At 45.1% G+C, this 23224-nt stretch overlaps 3 protein-coding genes across 3 annotated transcripts in view; all 3 read left to right on the plus strand.

The window, feature by feature from the left end:
* Positions 1-558: 558 nt before the first annotated feature.
* On the plus strand, positions 559-6248 carry LOC130393952 (E3 ubiquitin-protein ligase RNF126-like). Its single transcript, XM_056604723.1, has 9 exons — positions 559-852; positions 1946-2004; positions 2318-2378; positions 3256-3494; positions 3680-3748; positions 3844-3913; positions 4000-4093; positions 4475-4590; positions 4695-6248. Exons 1-9 carry the CDS (start codon positions 778-780, stop codon positions 4851-4853), a joined length of 942 nt encoding a protein of 313 aa, XP_056460698.1. The 5' UTR covers positions 559-777; the 3' UTR covers positions 4854-6248.
* A 346-nt stretch (positions 6249-6594) lies between these two features.
* On the plus strand, positions 6595-16535 carry bsg (basigin). The gene is made up of 9 exons (XM_056604765.1): positions 6595-6830; positions 10406-10756; positions 11825-11993; positions 12854-12942; positions 13085-13224; positions 13391-13667; positions 15019-15043; positions 15201-15278; positions 15431-16535. Exons 1-8 carry the CDS (start codon positions 6767-6769, stop codon positions 15259-15261), a joined length of 1176 nt encoding a protein of 391 aa, XP_056460740.1. The 5' UTR covers positions 6595-6766; the 3' UTR covers positions 15262-15278; positions 15431-16535.
* Positions 16536-16782: 247 nt separating this feature from the next.
* Positions 16783-23224, plus strand: part of hcn2b (hyperpolarization activated cyclic nucleotide-gated potassium channel 2b) — a 33043-nt gene continuing 26601 nt past the window's right edge. The window contains exons 1-2 of the mRNA XM_056604675.1: positions 16783-18121; positions 19898-20321. Of these exons, the coding sequence (XP_056460650.1) occupies positions 17565-18121; positions 19898-20321 (981 nt within the window). The 5' untranslated portion in view covers positions 16783-17564. The remainder of the gene's footprint in view (positions 18122-19897; positions 20322-23224) is intronic.

Below are 23224 nucleotides of genomic sequence, written 5' to 3' on the forward strand. Positions count from 1 at the left end.
TGGGAACTCCTACTTTCTTCTAACATGTGGTGGTAAGACTATGTTTGAGAAAGGCATTCATCAAGGTAGCAAAATAAACTCAATAGCCCTGAATCCTGGAGCCACATCATACAACTCTGCCACTGACATTATAAATCATTAGCCCACTAACTACTACTCAGGAAATAACATAAGAGCTATTGAGTGAAAAAGTACACCATTATAGGGCGATTAGTTTAAGCCGTCCTCTCCAGTTATTTAAACAGACCTCAGGGCATAATTATTATTCAGCACTTATTTTTCTTCCAACTCTCAACCGTCCACTTAAATCTGTTCGTAAAATCTCGTAATATCCATACAAGGGTTGATTGACATTCAGAAAACTGTTTTGATTGTGTAATGTGATACAAATTGCACAATCAATTGAGTATTTTGTTATACTATTTTGACAAATATGTTTTACACTAACCGGAAGTTTCAAGTTTATTCAAATTTAATAATAGAAATGAATTGGAGTGGTTTCCTATATAAATATATATATTGTGCAAATGATGCACAAAGGCCCCATCTAGTGGCCACAAGGAAGTGAGCACAATAACAAAACCGGTGATGGATACTTTTTTGCAGCATATTTTCACGGACCCTTACATTACTAATTCTAACCTGGTTGGATCAGTAAATGAATTTGCGATTTGATGGTACAAATTGTTTATATACGAGCATTGAGCGTTTATTTGGCTGCATATTGTCCCTTTTGAAGACCCGTAGACAATTCCTGAAACTGGTTTCCGTTTAAAAATGGCGGAAGCACCTCCATGGCCCTGCAGGTTTTTCTGTCATATATGCTCAGCAGAGATTAGTCCTCGTCTACCAGTAAGTACAATGCACCGTTAGACGAAGAGAAGTATGTCCGTGATAAAGTAGTGGATACTAGTCACTAGTACGCGCGGCGCGGAGGCTGATAGCGCGGAGTTGGCCCGCTGACGTCTGGCTCCTCCTATGCACCTAGCGTTAGCCGGTAGCTAGGTAGCCTAGTCTCTCAAGTTCACAGGCATAATAAACCCCGTTTACCCATCGCATGGCACTGGGAGACCTAGTAACACAACATCAGCTATGCAAATGTTAAATGGGGTGAAAGTACAACTATTAGATGTGTTGGTTGTGTTTTATTATAGCATACAGCGCAGGCTTCTATTGTTGATCACTGTTTGAAACAAAGGTATTGAGTTGACTTTAATGTGAACGATTAGCCTATACTACAGCAGCGAACAGTCAGCCAGACCATTGTTTACCTTTTTCCCGTGCAATACCGTACAGCACACTCGGATAATGGATCATGCCAAGTAGACAAAGGCTTGGCCTAAACATGACCCTAATTATACAGTAAAAAAGCTAATAACTCTCACATCGAGACAATGGCATATGGCTGTACACTGGGTGGGAATGGTGCATGAGGGATGGTGTTACTGTTGTGGTGTACGCGGCAGGGTTGTTTTATTGGCGTTTTGAGGGTTGGCTTAACCCAACTACGAGGAGGCTGAGAGGGAAACAGACTTCCGTGCTGCGTTTTAGAACAATCCACAATAACAGCTCACTTACACTGAAATACAAAGCAAAGAATTTAAGAAAGATGCTTTGCCTCATAAATAATGGTTATTTCGGAGGCTGGGTTAGCCCGATGAAGAGATTAGAATCCACAAAGGGGTCGGTCAGTGGTCTGTTCTGCTTTAGAGCCTAAAATAATGACCATCGGGGACTGTGCCTAAGTAAGGGATCAGACATACGAGTGTTGCACAATCTACAAATCTTGGTGTATCTCTTTATATCACAGAAAAATGCATTTCCTAATATCTATTGTCAATGATGAGTTGATTTATATTCACGCAGCATTTCCATTGTTGGGATGAGATGTAACCTGTTAACCATTTTTCGTACAATTTTATTTTATTTTGTGTGTTGTTTACAGGATTACACATGCCCACGATGTGAGTCAGGCTTTATTGAAGAACTACTGGGGGAGAGGAGGTATGTAGTCATAAATCAGTTCGGCTTAGTCTTGGTAATAACCAACAAAAGTAACCTTCATCTCAAATGCAAGCCAGATGATATGGATAAGCATTACCACTGATTTATTCATATGAATTGATGACGAAAATACTTTTTTTATTGACATAGATCAGACCATATCAATCTTTAGTTCGCACCAGAATTACACTATCGATGGATCTATTGATTTCTATCTAGATCTCTATCCACATCTCTGTATAGATGTATATCTATAAACCTTTGGGGGCGGGGAGATGTCTATCAGTTACTCACTGTTTTGTCCCCTGTGTAGTGCAGACAACGGCTCTGCACCCTCCATTTCCACTGGGGACCAGAACCAGCAGCCATTTCAGGTTTTTATTTCCTTTTTTTGGTTGCAATTGTGTAATGCTGTGAAATTGGGTGCCTCTAACGGGGTGCTAAGGAAGCCTGACATCACCAGATTTAATCTTAGGTTTGGCTTATTATTAAACAAATGCCGCTTTAACCAATTATGCCGCTTTTCCACTGCATGGTACCAGCTCGACACGACTCGACTCGACTCAGCTCGCCTTTTTTGCGTTTCCACCGCGAAAACATGGTATCTGGTACCTGAAGTGGCTGCTTTTTCTAGTACCGCCTCGCTCTAGGTTCCAAGCGGCTGAGCCGATGCTAAAAGGTGACGGCGGCAGACGGCCGGCCACTGATTGGCCAGAGAGTGTGACGAAGTCACGAGAGCGACATGGCAACCATGCTGGTAACAGCCATGGCAGCGCCGCAGCCAACATATTCCACTTCTTCAACATGCCAGCTAATAATACGAACACGAATACCATCGCATCGAGGTTCTCCATTGTTGTTATGTGGGTTCTGTCCATGTGTGGGTTACGTAGGTGTTGTTTGCGTCGCGTACAAAAATACGTCACGGCCCTTTCGCGCAGCCGACCCCGCCCACGTCCCGGAGGTACTATTTGCGGTGGAAAAGGACCCGCGCTGCTACCGTGTCGAGTCGTGTCGAGTCGTGTCGTGTCGAGTCGAGCTACATGTGCGGTGGAAAAGCGGCATTAGTTAGACCTATACAGCCAATATGATTTTTTTTTAATTAGTCCAATTTCTAACCCCACATGTCTAACAGATGGGTTAGGGATTTGTGACGGACATTTCATTCACAACAAATGGTCTTAATCATACAGTAACAGTAGTCCAGTGCGAATATACGTCAAGTCAAATGTGTGTTTACTTGTGTTTCAGAATGTGGACCACCAGCACATGTTTACATTCCCATCCGGTTACGGCCAGTTTGCTCTGGGGGTCTTTGACGACGGCTTCGATACGGGAGCCGGCCTCGGAGCGGAGGACAACCGGGACGCGGAAAACCGCCAGGAAAGGGAGATGGGTTCACGGCAGCGATACGGTGCTAGGCAACCGAGGGGTCGTCATGGCGCCCGGCGGCAACCTGGGAGGCATGAGGGCGTGCCGACTTTAGAGGGGTAAGGACCTCACTGACCTGCACTGCTGCACTCGGTACACACTCGGTACACTCTCTGCTTCTGCACCTCCCTCCCCCTGGTGTCCACAAATATAGGACTATCATTGATTGGGCATCGGGACAATATTTTTAGATCATGGTTTTATATCCCCACATAATATCTTGCAATTTGTTCACCTCATCTAGAATCATCCAGCAGCTTGTGAACGGAATAATTGCACCGACTGCAATGCCAAATATAGGAATTGGACCCTGGTAAGTTTGACCCCAGAGAAATTGAGACAATAAAAGTTCTACTCAAGAGTTGGCTTTCTGACCGGCGGTTCTAACCATGCTGCCTTCGTTCACAGGGGTGTATTGCACTCAAATCCTATGGATTATGCCTGGGGGGCCAATGGACTAGATGCTATAATAACACAGGTATATACAGGGTTGCCCTTTAAGAGTTTGATGGCATTTCATTGGTGCTTATGTACGGACCTCATTGAAGTCTATTTTCTTTCTAGTTGTTGAACCAATTTGAGAACACGGGACCACCACCTGCAGACATCGATAAGATAAAGAGCCTCCCCACAGTACAGGTCACAGAGGAACACGTCGGTAAGGAACCTTGTCTCTGGACACTGGCACACACAGGGAGAGGGCTAGGGTCAGAAATACCGTACTCGATTCAATATTGAAAGGCACTTTGTTGTTTTGTGGTATTTGTAATGGAGACCTATCAATCTTGTCAAAGGGGTCAATAGTCAACTGGAAACATAGTTGCATTTTATCATGCAGTGGGGATTATAAACTGTTATGGTTAGGCATAAAAAGAGGCATGATAAGACAAACGCTATGGCACCAACCTTGTTCTTTGGTGTTTCTTTGTAACTTTCCACGTGCTGCCATGAACAATTCAACTGTCTTTTCCTACAACAAAACCTACAGTTTTACCATTTATTCAAATCCTGACTATCTCACCTGCCTTTTTTTTTCCAGCATTATCTCTAGAATGTCCGGTGTGTAAAGAAGATTACAGTGTTGGAGAAAATGTCAGACAGCTTCCATGCAATCATATGTTCCACAATGATTGCATAATACCCTGGCTTGAGCAGGTAATGGTCATATTCCTCCCTGATATTTTTCTCTATGCGCCCTATACCTATTACGACCAATCAAACTTAACCGCATTGCATTTTCTCTGCTTTCTTTTGTCCAGCATGACACTTGTCCGGTGTGCCGGAAAAGCTTGAGCGGTCAAAACACGGCCACAAACCCTCCAGACCTATCTGGAATGAACTTTACCGGCCCATCCGCCTCGTCCACACCTTCATCTGCGAGCTCAACGAGCAACGAGCCGCCTGCAGATCAATTGTAAAACACAAAAAATAAACACTCGACCATCACGCCTACTGAGCCCTTCAACACTTTTAGGCAGTCTCACACCTCTCTCTGGGTCGTTGTGCTCAATGGCGACCCCTTGACCTCAGCAGTGCCCCTTCCTAGTCTAAGATGGAGGAATTGACCAGAACGTTTTCCTCCTGAAAGGCACTCAATCAAAGATCGAGGCAGGAGCAGTGTGGTACTCCTGGCCATCAGGACCGGGCTCCCAGGGAGCAGCTTGGATTGTGTTGGGCTTCCTGCCTGGTAGGACAATTATCCCACGGTGGATTGAACTAGACCAGGGAAAAATGTATAAATCCAAAGTAGGAGAAATTGTCACGTGAGGACAAACCTTCTGTTATTTCCCTTTTAGAGTGGTTGACTTGACAGAGGCATTTATTTTCTATAGCCTTCATATCAGAACTTGAACTAAATTATCTGTTTAAGATTTGGGAAACGCATTCAAGTTCAGTCTTTTTGTTTATAAGACGTCAAAATATCTGTTCTCCCAGCAAATTTTAATCCCCTTAATGATTTCAGCTTTCAACTGTGGTTTAGTTAATGTTAGTTTAGCAGTGAACAGTTACATATTTTTTGCACTCATATGATGTGAATCTATGCAGTGACTTTGTTCTATTTGAATAATGATCACTGATACTCATAATAAATAGCCACTTATAAAGGGATGTTTTTATTCATAGTATGTTATTCAGGGCTCAAATGCGTCTCTGCATTTGCCTTTTTTAACTTGAATTTGAGCAGAAATCTCCTGATGACAATTTGTCTACAGATTATGTGTAAAAGAATAAATGCACAAAATGATCTGATGTGTTGGTGTATGTATGTGGGACGGGTGCTATCACTCAACGTCAATGACTTGTCTTACTGCGTGACCTTTAGTGAAAAGTCTACTAAACGTTGGTAGCTGGAGTGAAAACATTGGTCTGGTAACCATTTTATATTTTCTAACGCTGCACTTCTGACCAATAAATCGTAGTTATTAGTTAATTACTAGGGCAACTAATATGCCTTCTTAAATGGATGGGATTTTTAAAGGTGTATTGAAAAAGTATGGTGTCTTTGTCTCTTTCTTATGTTTACACATTCTAAGAGCATTTTGAAGCTAAACTATGGTTCAGTTTGTAATTGAACATTATGGGGTAGATGTATGCAGCCTATATAGATAATGAATAGATATGTAATGAACTGTGTTTAAGGGTAGTCCTAGAATAATGGTCAAATACAAGATCTTCATTTTACCGACCAAATTTATTTGTTTCCAGTTTTAAGTACCAGTGAGCAGTTATTAAAAATATCAACACGCCCCGTTCTTCATGGTCATTTGTGTTGTATGGTTTCTGAAAATTGCATGATATGTGTGCTAAAGTTGAAGAAATGTAGGCTGTTATAACTCAATATTTACATGGATTATTGGTTAGAAAATTCTGATGTATTCTGAAACTTGATTTTGGATTATATCCTCGATTGTTCTACTTTAATCCGAAATCCCGTCTTCATTCTCAATTATTTTTTTCTCGCATGGTCTTTACCGATTCGCATCGCCCTTATCCTTCTCGTCCGATCTCGCATCCATTGTATAGCCGTTTTCGATTGTTGCACAACTCTGAGCTATATCATCTCGATGTTCTCGATTCCAATCACTTGAAGGCTCGTCGGACGTCGTCACGTAAAAAAAAAAAAAGCGACGTAAAGATAAAGCGTCACGTACGTGCTCGTACATGGCGTGCGCGTGCAGTCCAACCACTAGAGGACAAGCGCCGCAGTCGACGGTGTGTCAGAGCAAGCCAGCCGCTGGAGTCGATTATAACCTTACAATTCGACGATTCACAAGAAACTGCGGTGTTGAATCCAGTATTACAGACTCCGGCGTAGAAGAGAGAAGTCACCATGGGGCGTGTGTGGGGTTTGATCGCCCTTTTGATGTGCTTTTATCGAGCTAACGCATTGGCAGGTAAGACCGTGATGTTAGCCATGTTGTTCGCTTACCCTTTCTTAAATATCCAGGGAACACGGATTTTAATGTTAAAACTAGAATGGTTAACGTTCTGGGTACTACAGGTATTAATACAGGCATATACATGTCCAAATGGGACTTTCTGTCTACCTTCAGATGATGGGAAACAACCAAAATGAAGACTCGCCGAGTTCTAGCTAGACACACGAAACCCCTAAACCCTATGGATGGAAAAGATACTAACTTAGACTGCTCTTATTTGGCCTTATTGAAATGTGATTTTTATAGAAAATTGGGTTCACAGCCTTACATTGCTTCAACTGTAGCTCCATTTTGAAAGTCGAAAGAGATAATGATGAGAAAGAATGATACGATTGCGTGATGCTTTTTGAGTCCTTAGCCTTGCACTGTATGCTAGATGCTAGTGCCGACAATTATCATATTCTTGGCCATGAGTTATTGATTTGTCCACTCAAATTTGTTGAACTAACGTTAGATCAGCTGTTTTCTTGACACTAAGAAGCCCTCCATCCTCCCATTGATTGTAAGATGAAGGGCCTTTGAGGACGACGAACTGTTGCCTCATCTGACGCTTGCGTCGTTTCTAATTTTGATGGTAGGTCCAGTTTGAAGTGATAATCAATCCACTGACAGCCATGGGCCTATTTAATCAGGTTTATACCGGTCATGTCTTCGGGAGTTTAGATTCATTTTTCATGGTTGGACGGTTCGATCACGTGTGTCTTACGCGTTTACTTGGATCACGTGTGACTCAATTGGGGCGAATGCGACGTGCTGCTCGAGTATCCATCAATGTTGCGCCATGGATAGCTGAGTGGTGTCACTCAATCATCAGCCTGATGCAATGCAGGACATGGAGTTGGAAATGGGTATTATGCCGTTGAGATGGCGTCATGTTTTGCATTGCTAAAAACAAAGGAAGTACCTGAAAACGTGCTCCTATTAGAGGTGGCCCCAAGCGTTCTGAGTTATTGACATTTGGTAAACTATTTGACATGTAAAAGTTTTGTTTCAAATGTATACCCTAGGTTCAAAACGACGGTTGTAATACATGTTCGATGAACACAAGCCAGCACAGTGACATGGGTCAAGTACTGAGCACTCAGAGAGTGGACCAGGACTAAAATCATTTATAATCACAGTCTTTAGATGATAAGCTGGTTCAGGTTGTAGTAATAAAGCGTTGGCACAAGCATCGAATGCAGTCATGGGAATTTGATTTTGTGAATTGTGTTTCAGAATTGCAAGACTTGAAGCAATAATTATTTAAATATTGGTGATAACATAACCTTAGTTTCAGTCAGGAACTATTTCGGTCCCAGTGTTGCTGCCCATGAAGGAACATTTAGCTTTCTTCGCTTCGGCACCGTCCACACGAAGTCTCCGTTTTCGGAGTATCTCCGTAGAGACGGAGTCAAGCGAAACCGGGTAGATCTGTAGAAACGCTGTAGTACTCATTCCAGGCCCATAAGGAGCGCTGCTTCTGCTACAGAAATCCAGAAGAAAAATAAATAAGAAGAGGCGAGCATGCGCATAAAGGGGGAGACTCCGCGGGCTTAACAGTGATTGGCTAGATGGTCGAGGGGTGGGGCGATGACGTCATGGTTATTCGCCGGCTTCGTGTGGAGGGAAGGACGAACCGTACAAGACCTTTGCGGTTTCGCTATGAAATCGGCTTCGTGTGGACGGGGCCACACGAAGCCGATTTCAAAGTTTTTCAATGTTTAATCATCAGCAGAAGGAATATGAAGCCATAGTACATTTGCACAACACATTTATGTCAATCATTCACCCGGCATTTTGCAAAGTTGCGGTTGAAAAGCTGCCCTCATTGCACTCATGAATCTTTCATGGAATTTATATACATAGCTTCTGCCATATTTCTAATCTAATTTCAAACTCACCCACTCTGCCTTTTCATATTTTAATTTCTGCATTGTGCATTTATGTCAGTTTGGTGCCAATTCTTTTTTTCGGGATTTTCTGAATGTGGATCATAAAATGTTTAGGGTCTAGGTGCTTGTACTGTTTAACAGTTGAGATAACTAGGTGAGATCTTGCTGGGAACCTTTAAAAAAAAAAGGGTTCCCAATAAAATGGTCATATTTCAGGTTTATATGTAGGCTTACGGCATCTTTGAAGTAATTGTTCTAAATGCGATGTTTGTGCTCAGATAAAATGATATCCGGTACATTGTAGTAGCTGTTCCAGGCCAAAATGAAGCCATCCAAACAATTTCAACGGTTCCTTGAGTTTTGGCCTTTCGCCCTAGGATATCCTTTTATACATTCAGATTTTTCAAAGGAATCTTATATCGTTGGTTTTTGAGTGTTGAGTAACAGAGTATCATTTAACATCTTGTCAAGATAAAGCATGTTTTGGCTTAGTCTTTTTATTTTACGATTACCTAGTATTTTGAAACCTGTGCCTATGTCAATATAAGACGAACGATATTTCAATGCAGCCCCAGAGTAGTGCACTGTTTACACTACATGAACTGTTGAACTGTTACTACTTTTTTTAAAGGCAGTTCGTTCACCCCCTGACCTTCTGAAATTATCTGTTGGTGTGTATCTAAGCATTTCATTACAATTACGGAAGGTATTAGTGGCTTGCAATTTTGCAAACGTCAGATCCAATGTGGGATCCCAGCAGCCTAACCTTTATTTAATGGTGAATGTGTGTGCGGCATGAAGGTGCCCTTTGGTGCAACCTTTAGCAGTGTCCCACATGTCCAGCTTGGTTCGGAAAACTGCCTGTTTATGGAGTGAAGCACAGGGTGTGCCTGCCTGCTGCGAAAACAATGTTTAGCTGGGTGTGGGTGTTTTTACGTACAGTATAAGAGTTGAGCGTTGTGTAGAAAGGGTGGTGGGGAGCCATCTTTATTTTGCTTGTAATGTTAGAAGGTTCTTCTTGCTGCTCAGACTGGCCTTGAATGTTTAATCATAAGCAGAAGGAATATGAAGCCATGGTACATTTGCACAACACATTTAAGCACCCGTCATTTGGCAAAGTTGTGGTTGAAAAGCTTCCCTCAATGCACTCATGAATCTTTCATGGAATTTATATACATAGCTTCTGCCATATTTCTAATCTCATTCCAAGCTCACCCACTCTGCCTTTTCATATTTTAATTTCTGCATTGTGCATTTATGTCAGTTTGGTGCCATTATTTACAGTAAATCATCTTTCATTTTCATGTGTTACCTATTCTTTTGCATGTCTCTTAATTGTTTTTTTCTTTTGCCTATTCTCTTGCATTTTTCATTCTGTCTTAATGGGTTACCGTGTATTACGGATATTAATAGATTTGGTTAAATCAATGCTTCGCTCTTCTGCTTGCCCTCATTTAATGTCATCAATTAATTTCTGCTTTATTTTTTTTTTCTGTCTCTTTGCCTGCTTCTTCATCCATGAATCATTGCATTCCATCAACGGCCCATTTAATCCCCCCCACACACTTTAACCATTGACCCATCCAATATTAATGAATAATCCACAAAAACACCCCCAACGCCCCGTGTGCCGGGCTCCCTGAACACGGTGCGCAGCAGGGTTCATCAAGTGTCCCCTGTCCCTGACCAAGATCGTCTCTGGCTGGGCGGAGCTGCACTGTGAGGTGGTGGGCTCTCCCCTCCCCGAGGTGCAGTGGTGGTTCATAGAAGGCCACGAGCCCAACGAGACCTTCACTCAGTTGTTTGACGGCGCGCGGGACGACCGCGTGCGAGTGAACGCCACGTACCTCGCGCACAGCACGAGCACCATCCATCTCACTGACCTCGGCCTCCACGACACGGGCACCTACGAGTGTCGCGCCTCCAACGACCCCGACCGCAATGAGCTGAAGAAGACGCCCAAAATCAAGTGGATCCGCTCACAGGCAAACGTTATTGTGATTGAAAGTGAGTGAGTGGGTGGGCGGGGGGGAGGGTGTAGGAGGCGTCTCCCTCACCACTAGGGAAGTCCCGGAGCTCTATCCACCCCCCTCGGCTCCCAACACTCCCCGCTCCAGCTCCCCTGCCTCACCTGGTGCTAGCGCTGCCCCTCTACCCCCCCACCCCCCACCCCCCACCCAAATCCCTCCAGAACCTAAAGCCTGCAGTAGACGCTTCAATAGGTAGTCCTTGTTTCGAGCCCCTTTCCCTAACACTACACGCATTCCCAACCCAAGGACCGTTATCTTCACAAGCCGTGAGGGACAGCTTTGGAACTTACTGTTTTTTGATGTAGGGCCAGACTGGTTGTATGGTTTCAAAACTAGTTTGTGGCTTCTGCACAACCTGAACTACTACACCCCTTAAAGGGGCCATCCTACCTTTTTAATAAAATGTAGGCATTTTTTCAGTCCTATACTTTTCATACATTATAAGGTTTCTCCCAACTAATTTGTTACCCTGACTCAAGAATTACGTACCATGACTTGCAAGAATTGCCTCGGTGATCAACAGAAGAATTTTAAACAAGCCTTTTTTACCTAAAAGGAGTGTACATTTTCTTTCTCCCAACAACTTGTACCATTTCTTCTGCATGGTTCAGCTGTAAAATCCTATCCCTCTGACCTTTTCTTTCCAAACTGCTAGCCTCTCAGTATGAGCATCATTCTCCCACTTGCTGACCAACTCTGATGCAATACGTTGCATTGATGTTGGTAGATCCCCTCCTTCTTACGATCCCCATTGGCAACTCTTCACTTGACATGCTCGGTAGTTCTCCATCAAGCTTTATTTGGGATTTGGTGTACATTCTTTAAAATTGAATTCGGGAAAAAATTCCAGTTCTCCATGGAGATTGCTCATGGAGAAACGATCATGCATTGGTCAGTCACCATAGGGATGTGTATAACCCTGCATAAAGTCTGCATTAGCAGGAATTCAACTTGGTCCGTCCTAATCTTTGACATCGGTGTACCACAAAGAATGCATGTAAACATATTTCCAACAAAGGCTGATTGTTTTGCTTCCTGTCCACAGGACCAAACATCATCGCTGAGCCCTTTGAAGTCGTCAACCAGACCTCCGCCGTCCTCCGCTGCAACCTCACCGAGACTACCCTCCCAGTCCAGGGCTCCCACTGGTTGTTGAACGGAAAGGTCCTCGAAAATTCAAAGTCCACTGAACCCACTCCATTCACTTCCCTTTCGTAAGTATCCATATGTTTTTCTTGTTGAACTTTAGAGCTGTTCGTTTTAGTGGCATCTCATCGGCTATGAGCAGGAAGTTCATGACCATCTATGACTTTGCTTATGAGCATTATATCCAGATGAGCATATTATTCACCTCAACTAGTACCCTGAGGGTTTAAGGCAATTATACAGACTCGCCAGAATAAAAACTTTTTTTTATACACTCCAAAGGGCCCCCCTACCTCAGATTCTGACCACGTGCTTCATGTTAAGCCGTTAAGACCTATAGCGGTTCATTCTTACGATGTTAACCACGCACTTTATCTTCTACTGGGCCTGTGTGCCTCTGTTCCCTCTGTAGCTCTAGCCTCATATTTATAACTGACATTTCCAGGGACCTGGCACTGCTCAACATCACAGCCTTGCGTTCTGTCCCCTCCCCCTCCGCTTGGCTGCCTCTATTAGTGTTCCCGCTCGGGGAATGGCTGGCGGCACTTGGCCGGCCTGCTATTGTTGATGATTAGCAGAGATGGACCGTGCAGCTTGCCCAGTAGCATTGGCCTGCTGGGAGAAGTTCCCCTGGAGCTCCTCTCACTTGCCCTGACCTCAATTCCCTGTCGGCAAGCAAGGGCTGCATTGTAGGGCTTCTCGTCCGTCCGGGTTATTCTTCCCAGGGCGGCGGTGAAACGCATTGTCAAGACGATGGTTTACTCTGCAGATGTAATGGCGGTCGGGCGTTACAAAATATATAAAAAGGCAAAGCTCAAAGCACACTAAGAAGGAGAAATGCCTTTTTGCTGGACAAGCTAGTGACTAGCCTGTATGGGACTTGCGGTCACACTTGTTTCAACCGGTTGCACACCTTTGTTGTCTTCAGGTTGGATAAGATCACTACGCACTCCGGTGGGAAGTACGAGTGTGTGTTCCTGACCGACCCACCTGTGCAGCAGGCCGTCGAAGTCAAAAGTAAGCCATACTCTCCAATGTTCCCCATCCCGATGCCTATCTGTGATAGGCCAATATCGGCAGATAAAATCGGCCAATCGATTTATTGGTCGGGCTCTACTTCTTCATTGGTATCATTAACATCCCCCCCCCCCCCCCACAGCACCTCCTCACGTCGTCGCCTACAAACACTCTGAGAACGGCGACGAGAACGACAAGATCCTGCTGACCTGTGTGAGCCACGGCTACCCTCTCCCCAGCGACTGGTCCTGGTCCAAGACCCAGGCAGACGGCTCACTGGTGGTGAGTCTCTTGCAATGGCTTCACAATGAGCCCCGTCACGCAAAACCAAGCGTACCGATACCATGAACAGGCGTGTCTTTGATTTAAAGACTGTACCGACCTGTAAATGTTTTTTTTTTTCTGGGCAAAACATCTCTAACCGTGCAACGTTCTTTGCGTCCTTCAGCCCATCGTCAACAACACGGCAGAAAAGTACGAGATCAAGAGCACCCCCAACAAGACGACCCTGGCCATAACGGCCCTGAGCATTGAGCTGGACAAGGGGGAGTACGTGTGCACCGGGATCAGCGACCTGGGGGCCACCAGCGACCGCATCCAGCTGCGCGTCCGCAGCCGTCTGGCTGCCGTCTGGCCCTTCCTGGGCATCGTGGTGGAGGTCATCATCCTGGTCACCATCATCTTCATCTACGAGAAGAGGAGAAAGCCCGACGAGATCCAAGACGGTAAAGACCTTTGTGATTGTCCCCTTGTTCGTAACGTAAAGGAGGTTTTGGTCTTTCTTTAGTTCGACAGGGTGTTTAACTTCAGTCGGTCATCCGCTGCATATTTTTGCATTGCGAGACAAACGCTCCACTTGCCAAAACCGTGTTACATTTTCAGTGGATGTTGATGGACGTTCTGAACTGTGCGAGACATGGACATTTGTAGTTTTAGAACCAACTTAAAATGCATCTGTTTAAAATTTTAAATGTTCTCATGACCCTAAGATCAATTCAATCATCTTTGAAGTTTGCCTTTCAATACAATGACTCGGTTGTGAGAGAACTTTTATTTTTTATTATTTACACTTTCACCTCCTTGTTTGCTGCTGCTTTTGCGTTTTGGTAAGTGATCAAAACTGCATGCGAGACTGAAGTGGTTGGCCTGAGATGCCCGCTTGGCAAGAGTGCGCGTTTTAAATGACCACTTCCGATAGGAATGCACTCCATGACTTGATCACTCTTTCACTGGCCTAATGAGCTATGATGGGAGCAGCCAAATTCTGCTGATGCTTTCGTCACCTTGAAATTCAAAAACATTTCTTCAGCCAATGAAAGAGTTTAATAATAACCAGAAATTTCAAAACTACAGCAGTGGTTTGAAGTGTTTGTTTGTTGAACGATTTAACATCGTTTTTACATTATCTGCATGTAAATTGCAATGGCAACATAATGCATGTAAAATATGGGCAGACTATATTCATTTCAGGAACAATTTATACAATTCCTGCCTTAATCCATCCAGCAGGTGATTAACCAGACCCTTCATACTGGAATGCTTTCCTGCTGTGTTGGATATTAATATTTGCACTGCTTGGTTCTAATTCTTTTGTGCCATTGACGGCTATTGCATGAGTTTACAATGATTCCTCACAGCTAGTGTAGCCATTTCTCAATCTTTTGAATAGTTGCCATTGCCAACATACTTGTGTTTGGCTTTGCATTATCACAAAGATTTAACATTGCACGACTCCAACCTAATCTTTAGAAGTCTAAACTGATAACTAAGTCTATCATGAATTTTATTAGTTTGAGACGTATTTTTATGAAGGTGTTAATGATTAGAAAAAATGTAAACGTCAACATTTAACCCTAAAATATAGTGAATCATCATGAACATACTGCACTGTTGAGCGGGGGTGGGCGTGCTCATTGAATTTGTCGCATTGTCATCGCCTTGTCCGGTCATGTTTTTCAGACAATGCCACCCGTGTATGTGCTCAGAATGGAAAGAGTTGCATGTGTTTTGGCCGTCTTATGCTGGCGTCAACTGACTTGTTTGTTTTTCTGTTTCCCTACCACTGATCGAATCCAGATGACGACTCAGGATCTGCTCCCCTGTGAGTGGCCATGCGGCTCACCCCCATACACACTTTCACTGTTTCACATTTAGAATCGCGTCCAGGTGGCATTTCTCAACATTATTTTGTTCAACACCTTCTTTTGACTTTGGTCACTTTATAACGTTGTTGCAACTTTTGTTTTATTCCTTTACAGGAAGAGCAATTCTGACACAAACCACAAGGAAAAGAATGTCAGGCAAAGGAATTCTAACTAGGAAGAAGATGAAAGCGGGTCTGTACTTTAGCCATTCATTTTCTTCCATCGCTGTCACTGTTGATCAAGGACAACATTTCATACTTTGACTGTGAAGACCGAAATGCATCAATTTTTTTTTAGGTTTGCTAGTTTATTCTCTAGTTCTAACTTCATTTGTTCTTTTCCAGGTGCCCATCTGGATGAAAACGATCCAGGATTTTAAAAGCATTTGACGCATACGTGGATTATTATGTAGTGCTACCTGCAATTTTTAAAATTAATTTCTGTGCTTGAGTGATGTTGTGAAAAATGGAAAGATGAATTGTTTTAATATATAGCCCTATATAAAATGCAGTCAGGGAACATACTTCCACTTTGTTTTTGCCATAGTTCAAATATTGCATGCATTTTATTGCTGTTCTTGCTAAGTGTTTGTAGTGAATAAACAAAAGTGGAAAGTTATATTTATGGTTATTTTAACGGTTAATGCTTCCTATAGTGACCCTCACAGTTTCATACTCCGTACTACTGTATCTGTGGGATTGAAAGACCAACACTTGACTGGCAGCACCAAGCCCGGTTTTGAAAAGGGCCTGATGTGTTTTTCATCCAAGCAACACTGCCGTTTTCTTTTTTCAGCAATAACCAAAACTCTCCTCACATTTGTGTACTACCCTCACGCCATGCAGAAACCACCCATGGTAGTTCTATATTTTGCCTTAACAGATTTTACTCTCTCCTGCTTTCCAAGATCATTTCGTTTTTTGTTTTCTAGTTGCGCTGTTTCAGTCACGTGTATAATTTAATGCATGTATGAGTACAATGAATTCAAGCCGGCCATGTTTTCTGCTGATATTAGTGCTCTGGTGAGAAGGTGAAATATTAGTGACCTGAACCTCAAGCATTTGATTTACTCGTGTTTTGGTTTGATGCTTTCCCTGCCATGTGCACACCCACATTAACAACCCATTAAGGACCAAGTGCATGATGTTTAACATTTATAAGTTAGAAAATAACCAAATCTAAAGTACAGAGTCTAACAGTTTGATTCGAGAAATGTATCTTGACTATCAGGAGTTTTCAGTGTTATCCGAGATGGCCATGAACGGAAATGTGCCAGTCTTTTGACTACTTAGTCAATTCAGAAGCCATACAATGACTTGACCTGAATTGTATTATGACTAAATGTGTTTTAAACTTGGTAAGTATGAAAGCTCTGGTCAAATGTGTAAATTGCCTAATGCAAATTGGACAATATTGGTTGAAACTTCAATTTGAATAAAATACATTTGATTTGAATTTGTGTACTTGATACTGTGCAATTACAAAGATACTTCTCAAACTGGACGCATACAACCCTGATTTATCTTGCAAAATGATCCTAACCGTGTCCTGTTAGAAATGTCTACATTGGGCCCAGCTGCTGTTCAGTTCACGTTGACGTTGGGCAGTAAGCCTCTGTTCTATGGTCCCAAGGTTTGTTTTTTGTTGTGTTTAACTGGACTAGCCTACCTTATCTGCCCCTCTTGGTGTAATTCTAACCCTACCATGAGCAGTATAAAAGTAGCCTACAGTACTTGCCACAAGGTGGAGCTGTTTATCCACAAGCCGAAGCACATTTTTTGACCAGTATAATTGTCGACAATCTCTAAATCATTACTCGAGTCTCGATTTAAATCGCAAACCTTTTTGATTTGTTGGCTCAACTTTTGAGTTCACCCATTCGAGCCGAGACACGAGTAGTTTGTGGTTTTCTCAGAACGGTGATCATAACTTGTCAACGGTAGTTTATTTGACCTCGTATATCGATCTTGCCCGATCCTTTCAGGGTATTTCGGAGACTCCAGTCGACAGCCCCAATGTTAAGCCACATGCAATCACAGGTGTTTCCCAAAGTGAAACTCAAAACTAGCTGGGTAGTTCACGAGTCGCATCCTACAGTCAGCATCGTCCGATCAGCGCCAAGATGTGCGCTGCAACTTCTCTTGACCTGGCCACTGAAAAAGCCACTCGAACGACCCCAGCGCAGCCCTCTCTCTCACCGACTCACCGCTTCTTCTAAAAGCAGCGAGCGTGTTTCAGTGCAGCCTATGCGTTCACACCAGAAGGGGGAGCCTTGTCCACTCATACTTGACAACATGATCCCCAGAGACTCGCGGAAAAAGGGAAGAGTCCGCACCTTTCACCACCACAGGCATCACAACCCCCTGATCAGCTCATCCAGAGAGATGCTGCTGTCAGCCGACGGGGCTCTAAACACAGCAGACGTGGGAGCGAGGACGCGGTTCAGGGGGCAGCTGTAAACCACGACCGGCCACCGGTATGATATTTAACAAAAACGGAGATTGCAGAATGGACCCGAGCAGTTCAGGGAGCCTCTCCTCACTCCTCTCCAAGCAGGAGAAGAAGACAGGTGGAATAGTTGCAGTGGACAACGACCAGGGCCAGGCTGCCCCGCACTCCAATGCCTCCACGATGGACAGACACTTTCCCTCCGTGGGGTCCCCCTCAACACTGGGTCAGGGCTCCGAGGCTCCCGGGGTCACCGGAACACCCACCGAAAAGAAAGAGTCCAGAGTTTCCTTTTCTAACGCTTCCAGTATAAAGGAGGTGACCATGATCCATGAGAACACGTCCAACCAGCGCTCCAGATGTTCTGTGCCCTTTCTGAAGGCAGAGGATGGCTTTCAGATCGCCCCGGACGAAGGGGACTCGGCGGACAACCAGACGTACATGCAGCGACAGTTCAGCTCCATGCTTCAGCCCGGGGTGAACAAGTTCTCTCTCCGGATGTTTGGGAGCCAGAAGGCGGTGGAGAAGGAACAAGAGCGCGTGAAATCGGCCGGTAATTGGATTATCCACCCGTACAGTGACTTCAGGTAGGGGTCAATCAGGCCAACACCGGTGGGTGAACGTGTATACTCCAAAAGCTGTGCGAACATTAACATGTCGCGAACTATGTTGATGTATTTGAAGGTTAAACATTAGAATGAATCAAAATTCCAGACACATTTTTTAACTATTATTTAAACCGGATACAACGGGATACACACATGGTGGCTCAGGTGCATGAAGTGGAGAAACTTCTATTTGATTAATTTGCAAACATCTATTTTCTCTAATAATTTGACAACAATTCGGCCCCCTTCAGATGACTATAGAAGCGCATAATAATCCGCGGGACAGCAACATGGAGTGACACACGCAGTCCCCATCATCACATCTGGGGTCACGTTAAAGGACAGCGTTTTAAAATAGTTTTTTTTGCCTCAAAAAATATTTCTAACTATTTAAAAAAAGATACGTTTTGGTTGGGAAGTTTCAAAACACAAAATCGTAAAAAACCAAACGCTTCAGCGGTACCGGAGCAGCTGATCCTTTACTGGTGAGGGCATCTTTGCTTTCATTCCTGACCAACATTCCTGTGGAATCTGTTCCATCACAACTCTCTGCGCTACGGTCAGCTCTCTCGGTGATCACCAAACATCACCAACATATCCATGTGCGCAGTTCAAAGTCAATTTCCCTTGTTTTAGGCTATTTATACAGCCCTAATGCAGCTATCCAAAATCTGATTATTTTTGACACGTCATTAAAATATATTATATCAGGGCTTCGATTAATCACTGTTCAGCTAAGCTCTGAAATCAAACAGCTTCATGACTCAGCGACAGACACACCTTTCAGTCCTGCCTTCTGTATGCTTATCCTATACTCTTTGAGTCTTTGCTGATCAGGCAACCACCAGACCAATACAACTGTATCAGGGGAATGATCCACGATATAAATAGGTTTACTGGCTTTATGCGATGACAAGGAAAATCATGGTTGATGATTCCACATTCATTGTGTCTCTTTGAGATCCGTTCCTCCAGACTGGTCAGTATCAAGGGAATGATCAATGTTCAAAATCAATTTACTGGCTTTATGGGATGATAAGCCCTTTTCGAAAAACTAGTGGCACCTTTATGACTGTATTTTCCATAGTAGGAAGGAACTATCCTGGGCATCTTTTAATTACAACGCGTGATTATGCTTATTATTCCTCACCCCTCTACTTGCCCTGGGAATGGCTTGTCTCTAGGGCAATGCTAGGTGAGAGAGAGACAGAGAGAGAGAGGGGGGGGGGGGAGAGAGAGAGGGGGGGGGGGGAGAGAGAGGAGAGAGAGAGAGAGAGAGAGAGAGAGAGAGAGAGAGGGGGGGGGGGGAGAGAGAGAGAGAGAGAGAGAGAGAGAGAGAGAGAGAGAGAGAGAGAGAGAGAGGGGGGGGGGGAGAGAGAGAGAGAGAGGGAGAGGGGGGAGAGAGAGGGGGGGAGAGAGAGAGAGGGGGGAGAGAGAGAGAGAGAAAGAGAGGGAGGGAGACGGAGGGAGTGCGAGGGAGAGCGAGAAAGGGGGGGGGCGAGAGAGAGAGAGAGAGAGAGAGAGAGAGAGAGAGAGAGAAACCAGGAGAGAGAGAGAGAAAAGCATTGTTGATGATGTTCCTTTCAAGTGCCACAAGCATTCTCCTTCTTTGAGTGCTGTCCCTCCCTGTCGGTCTGATATTTGTGTGGGGCCACCAGGGGCCCGTCCAGCGTTCACCTCAGCCCCTGTGTCCGTGCACAAGGCTTCCCCTCCCATCCTCCCTAACATCTCCCCCTGGTCCTCCACCTCCGGCAGGTTCTACTGGGACTTCACCATGCTGCTGTTCATGGTGGGCAACCTGATCATCATCCCGGTGGGCATCACCTTCTTCAAGGACGAGACCACCGCGCCCTGGATCATCTTCAACGTGGTGTCGGACACCTTCTTCCTCGTGGACCTGGTGCTCAACTTCCGCACGGGCATCGTGTTCGAGGACAACACGGAGATCATCCTGGACCCCAAGAAGATCAAGACCAAGTACCTGAAGACCTGGTTCCTGGTGGACTTTGTGTCCTCCATCCCCGTGGATTACATCTTCCTCATCGTGGAGAAGGGCATCGACTCGGAGGTGTACAAGACGGCCCGGGCCCTCCGGATCGTCCGCTTCACCAAGATCCTCAGCCTGCTGCGCCTGCTGCGGCTCTCCCGGCTCATCCGCTACATCCACCAGTGGGAGGAGGTAGGCTCCACCCCGTATTTAACCTCCACCAGTGGGAGGAGGTAGGCTCCACCCCCTATAGAACCTCCACCTGTAGGAGGAGGTAGGCTCCACCCCCTATATAACCTCCACCTGTAGGAGGAGGTAGGCTCCACCCCCTAGAGAACATCCACCTGTAGGAGGAGGTAGGCTCCACCCCCTAGAGAACATCCACCTGTAGGAGGAGGTAGGCTCCACCCCCTATAGAACATCCACCTGTAGGAGGAGGTAGGCTCCACCCCCTATTGAACCTCCACCTGTAGGAGGAGGTAGGCTCCACCCCCTATAGAACCTCCACCTGCAGGAGGAGTTAGGCTCCACCCCCTAGAGAACCTCCACCTGTAGGAGGAGGTAGGCTCCACCCCCTATTGAACCTCCACCTGTAGGAGGAGGTAGGCTCCACCCCCTAGAGAACATCCACCTGTAGGAGGAGGTAGGCATCACCCCCTATAGAACATCCACCAGTGGGAGGAGGTAGGCTCCACCCCCTATTGAACCTCCACCTGTAGGAGGAGGTAGGCTCCACCCCCTATTGAACCTCCACCTGTAGGAGGAGGTAGGCTCCACCCCCTATTGAACCTCCACCTGTAGGAGGAGGTAGGCTCCACCCCCTATTGAACCTCCACCTGTAGGAGGAGGTAGGCTCCGGACCTTATAGAACATTTACCAGTCGGAGGCGGTAGGCTCCAGTCCCAGTTAGATAGAGTAGGAGGAGCTAGGCTCCAGTCCCAGTTAGATAGAGTAGGAGTAGCTAGGCTCCAGTCCCTGTTAGATACAGTAGGAGGTAGGATCCAGTCCCTGTTAGATACAGAACATCCAGCAGGTTTAATAGCACTGTAATATATGTCTAGCAAAAATGAAGGTTTTAAAGCAGATCTGATGTGCCCAGTATTATCTATCCATCTATTCCAGGAATGAGGAATACACAGCTTTACAACACTGAGGCGTGTCAGTTCGGTGTGTGTGTGTGTGTGTGTGTGTGTGTGTGTGTGTGTGTGTGTGTGTGTGTGTGTGTGTGTGTGTGTGTGTGTGTGTGTGTGTGTGTGTGTGTGTGTGTGTGTGTGTGTGTGTGACAATACTGTTAGTTGCTGTGAGAATGCTTACAAGCCAACACTGTTATTCCAAACTTTGTCAGCTGTGCTGGAAGTATACCAGAAGTAATGTGTGTGAGTGTGTGTATGTGTGAGTGTGTGTATGTGTGTGTGCGTGTACGTGTGTGTGTGCGGTGTGCTGTGTGTGTGTGAGTGTGTGTGTGTGCGTGTGTGAATTATGTGCCTTCAGACCACATCCCTTGTGTACTGTATGATGGTACTAATTAATAAATAATCACTTTTTGTTCTTCACATGGGAGAGAGAGAGAGAGAGAGAGAGAGAGAGAGAGAGAGAGAGAGAGAGAGAGAGAGAGAGAGAGAGAGAGAGAGAGAGAGAGAGAGACCTACGTATAAAGCCCTGATATTACAATAGATTAAATATTACAATGGAGAGCCATTCAGCTCGAGTACCTTAATCACCCTTCTGTTATCCTCATCTTATAGGTGAGCAATGCGCATGTGTTGATTGTAATGAGGTTGTCACAGAACTTACTTTATAATTCATACAAACGTCTGGTTGTTCTGAATCATTCAAGAAAGCCATAGAGACTCTGCACATGTTTCAGTGGAGTTTCTTCAGGAACAGACAAATATGAGCTGATGGTACCTCTGTTCTGGTCTGGAGTAGTAATTTCATTACGTTTACGAGCTCCGACTGCATATTGTTACTCCATAGATATGGAGACGTATAAATTAGCATATTTGGCACTGGTTTGGTGTCTGCTTTTTTTAGACCTACATTTGCATATAACTGTACATTGTCCCTCTCACTCTGGCTAGCTTGGATGCACCTGTAATTATCGGTTCAATTGTCTGTGATCATGCGCCAATTGAATCTGCCTGAGCCCCGATCAGCCAAGCCCCCCCCCAGCCCCGCCCCCCCCCCCTCAGCCCTGGTCCAGGATGTCTGCTGGCCCCTCTCCTCAGAGCTTAGCCCAGCTCAGCTGGGCTAACCTGCCCGCCCTCCCACTGGATCTTCCCACCCCGACGATAATCTGGGAGACTGACTGCTGCTGAATGTTCAGCCGAGCCCTAATCCAAACATGAGAAGGGTGACTTCAGTATGCAGAGCGCCACTGCGCAGACTCAATGAAGAGAGATGGATAGTATATTTAAAGCATGGGATGGAGTGTGTGTGTGCGTGTGTGTGTGTGTGTGTGTGTGCGTGCGTGGGAGTATATGGTGCTGCGTAGCTGTGTTTTTTATTTGTATATCTTTTGAGTACAGCTAACAGTCTCGAAGGGGGTTTCAGAGGTACGCGTCTAAAGAATAGATTGATGGCAAATAAAACTGTGTGTGTGTGTGTGTGTGTGTGTGTGTGTGTGTGTGTGTGTCTGCCAAGTGTGTGTGTGTGTGTTGAGCGAGTATAACATTTAGTAACAACAGCTAACATTTCACAATTTAAGTCCATCCCTGCCAGGGGAAGGTGTTTTTCTTGAGCTAAAAATAGCATTTCGTAGAAACCATGTATTTTGGCCCGACACCGAGAGTACTAAACGGACCCCCCCTTCTCCCTCCCCTCCTCTCTGTGGCATAAGACCGCTCTATCAATGGAGGTGATTGGAACCTGCAGTAGATGTGGCAGGCTTTGACCCAGATTGTTCCGGTGACAGTGACACATGCCCAGGTGCTGTTCTGGTGTCGGTGGTTAGGCTGGCTCATTAATCATGAGGATAATGGATCCTAATCACAGGGGCGGGGCGGCACCATTCATATCCTTCTCGTCTGCCCCCACTGGCCGGGGGGTCAGTCGGCTGGAACGTGCCACGCTCCCCGACGACAGTCAAATGTACC

The sequence above is a fragment of the Gadus chalcogrammus genome, chromosome 12 (assembly GCF_026213295.1).
Source record: "Gadus chalcogrammus isolate NIFS_2021 chromosome 12, NIFS_Gcha_1.0, whole genome shotgun sequence".
Lineage (NCBI taxonomy): Eukaryota > Metazoa > Chordata > Actinopteri > Gadiformes > Gadidae > Gadus > Gadus chalcogrammus.